Source organism: Gekko japonicus, unplaced genomic scaffold (genome assembly GCF_001447785.1).
Source record: "Gekko japonicus isolate JY-2015 unplaced genomic scaffold, Gekko_japonicus_V1.1 scaffold131, whole genome shotgun sequence".
Taxonomy (NCBI): Eukaryota; Metazoa; Chordata; class Lepidosauria; order Squamata; family Gekkonidae; genus Gekko; species Gekko japonicus.
In genome coordinates this window covers 1492709-1495298 of record NW_015167061.1, presented here as the reverse complement: position 1 = coordinate 1495298, position 2590 = coordinate 1492709, and the positions used below count along the sequence as shown (strand labels likewise).

The window sequence follows — 2590 nt, the reverse complement described above, 5'->3', positions numbered from 1 at the left end:
AAGTCAATGGATGGTGCCCATTTTCTTCCTTTTATATTCCTTGATCTTTGAAGTGGTTTCAGAGCTCTGCCTTTACCTGTTGGTTTTATGGGTTAATTTGTGTTGTGTCATTCCTGCGCTTTGAATGGATTTGACACAGACAATTTACTGCAGTGTTTCTATATACAACGTGTGTCATTAATATGCATCCTATACACATAATGCTGATCTGTCAATGCATCAATCATGTTAAATGTGTACCTTTCTAGGGTTCAAATTCAGTGCAAGGAAAGCAGAAATGTTAGCAAGGAGCTTGTGAAACCCCCCCCCTCCCCCAAGCACCCTTGGAGTCTTTGTCAGTGGTGCTTTTGTGGAACCGGCTCCAGAGTTTGGGAGGGCCCTGGCCGTCCCGTACTAGGCTGGTGTCTTGGACACCCACTCGTGTGCCCCCACCTGCCTGTGCCACCTGCCTCTGCCCACTCACAAGCCAGTTTGGTGTAGTGGTTAGGAGCACAGACCCTAATCTGGGAGAACCAAGTTTGATTCCCCACTCCTCCACATGCAGCTGCTGGTGTGACCTTGGGTCAGTCACAAGTTCTCTCAGAGCTGTTCTCTCAAGAGTAGTCCTCAAAAGAGCCCTCCCAGCCCCACCCGCCTCACAGGGTGTCTGTTGTGGGGAAGGGAAGGGAGAGAAGATTGTAAACCACTCTGAGACTCCTTCGGGTAGTGAAGGGCTGGGTATAAACCCAGTCTCTTCTTCTTCTCACACCACCTTCAGTCCCAGCTGCACACACTGCATGCCCCTTCCCCAGTGGTTCTGGGGGGTGGGTGCGGCTAGGAGTGCCACTACCGTGGTACCATGATCCTGGGCCTATAGTAGTGTAGCCTACAGGCTCTAGGGAGGCCTAGTGGCTACAGGGAAGCCTGTACTGGAGTAGCTATCAGGGCCTACCTTGGACCCTGTGATTGGCTAACAGGGGATTTGGAGGGGAAACCTATGCCAGTAGACTAGTAGAGGGTGTTGCCTGGGGATAAATGGCGTTGCCCAAAGTGACCAGTGATTATTTTATTGATTGGTCTAACTGAAGCAGACCAATAGAACTAAAGTAAAAACTGAGAAATTGCTAGCACTTTAATATTATGTTTGATTTTAATATTGTTTTTATATTACTGTATTATTATTATTTATTGGAAATTGAATTAAGTAAGGAATTGTGTTTTTTGTATGATTGGAACTTTTATCCTGTTTGTAAGCCGTCCTGAGCCAGCCTAGGCCGGGAGGGCGGGATAAAAACCAATAAAATCAATAAGTAAATAAAGTGGGAGGGGGGGTTCACTCCCAGGGAGCAGGGCTGGCGTGAAGCTGCTGCAGATGGAGGAGGGAGTCAACCTGAGGCCAAAGACCTACTGAAGGCTAGGGGCAGTACAGTCAGGTGCATTTCTTATTTTGCTGGTTTACCTACCTTTACTGTGCTCATTTTTCCTACACCTTATTGAATCACAGTTGCTGTTATTCGCTCACGTATAAAAGGAAACCTACTGGAAGAGGGGAGCTGCGGTGGCTCAAGTGGTTAAGACGCTGAACTGCAGGCTGTGGAAGGTCGGTCGTTCAGCAGTTTGAGACCCGAGTATGCCACATGACGGAGTGAACTCCCGTCTCTAGTTCCAGCTCCTGCCAACCTAGCAGTTCGAAAGCAAGAAATTGCAAGTAGATAAATAGGAACCACTTCAGTAGGAAGGTAACAGCGTTCCGTGCGCCTTGGTGTTTAGTCATGCCGGCCACATGACCACGGAAATGTCTCTGGACAGCGCTGGCTCTTCGGCTTTGAAATGGAGATGAGTACCGCAACCCTAGAGTCGGACTCAACTAGTTTTCGAGCAAGGGAACCTTTAGATTTACCTTTACTGGAAGAGGAGTGTCTAAAGGGATCGGGTGGGTGCTCTGGGGAGGAGGCCCATACCCGACTGGTGGCAGCCATTGGAGAACCCTTCGAGCCGCTGCCCGTGACACATGGTCGCCAGGATCACACTGATGCTCTGTGCCCGCCCTTTGCCAGCAGCACTAAACTGCAGCACTGTCTGTCCTTAGTTGATAGCTTTGTTTTTAACTGTTTTAACTATTGATGGTGAAATGTTTTAACTCTTTTTGTGGATTTGCTGTTGTGACCCTCTCTGAGCCCGCTTGCGGGGAGGGCGGAAATACAAGCCGAAATAAATAAATAAATAAAATAAAAGCAGAGGGGAGGGCGGAAATACAAGCCGAAATAAATAAATAAATAAAATAAAAGCAAAGCTTGCACAAGCAGGCAGTGGAAGGAGGTGAGTAAGGAGACAGCAGCAGCAGCAGCCAGGCTATGCCGATGCCAGACTTGGTGCTCTGCTTGTAATAGGGAGTCGAACCTAACGAAGAGTTCATGGTCAGCTGCAGCAATGACTCTCCCCCCCCTTTTTGCCTTTCCATGGAGCGTGAGGAGAGAGCTCTGCAAGAGTCAGACGCTGCTGAAGTCCAGCAAAGAGCTCCTTTTTGCTGACCACCTCTTCCTTGTCCTTCCTCGGCAGGTAACAGACGGTGGGACCATCAAGCAGAAGATCTTCACCTTCGACGCCATGT

The 2590-nt window shown here is 48.8% G+C and overlaps 1 protein-coding gene across 1 annotated transcript in view; it reads left to right on the top strand.

The window, feature by feature from the left end:
- The window catches only part of IGSF21 (immunoglobin superfamily member 21), a 193538-nt gene that overhangs the window by 80513 nt on the left and 110435 nt on the right, over positions 1-2590 (top strand). The window contains exon 4 of the mRNA XM_015412564.1: positions 2539-2588. Coding sequence (XP_015268050.1) covers positions 2539-2588 — 50 coding nt within the window. The remainder of the gene's footprint in view (positions 1-2538; positions 2589-2590) is intronic.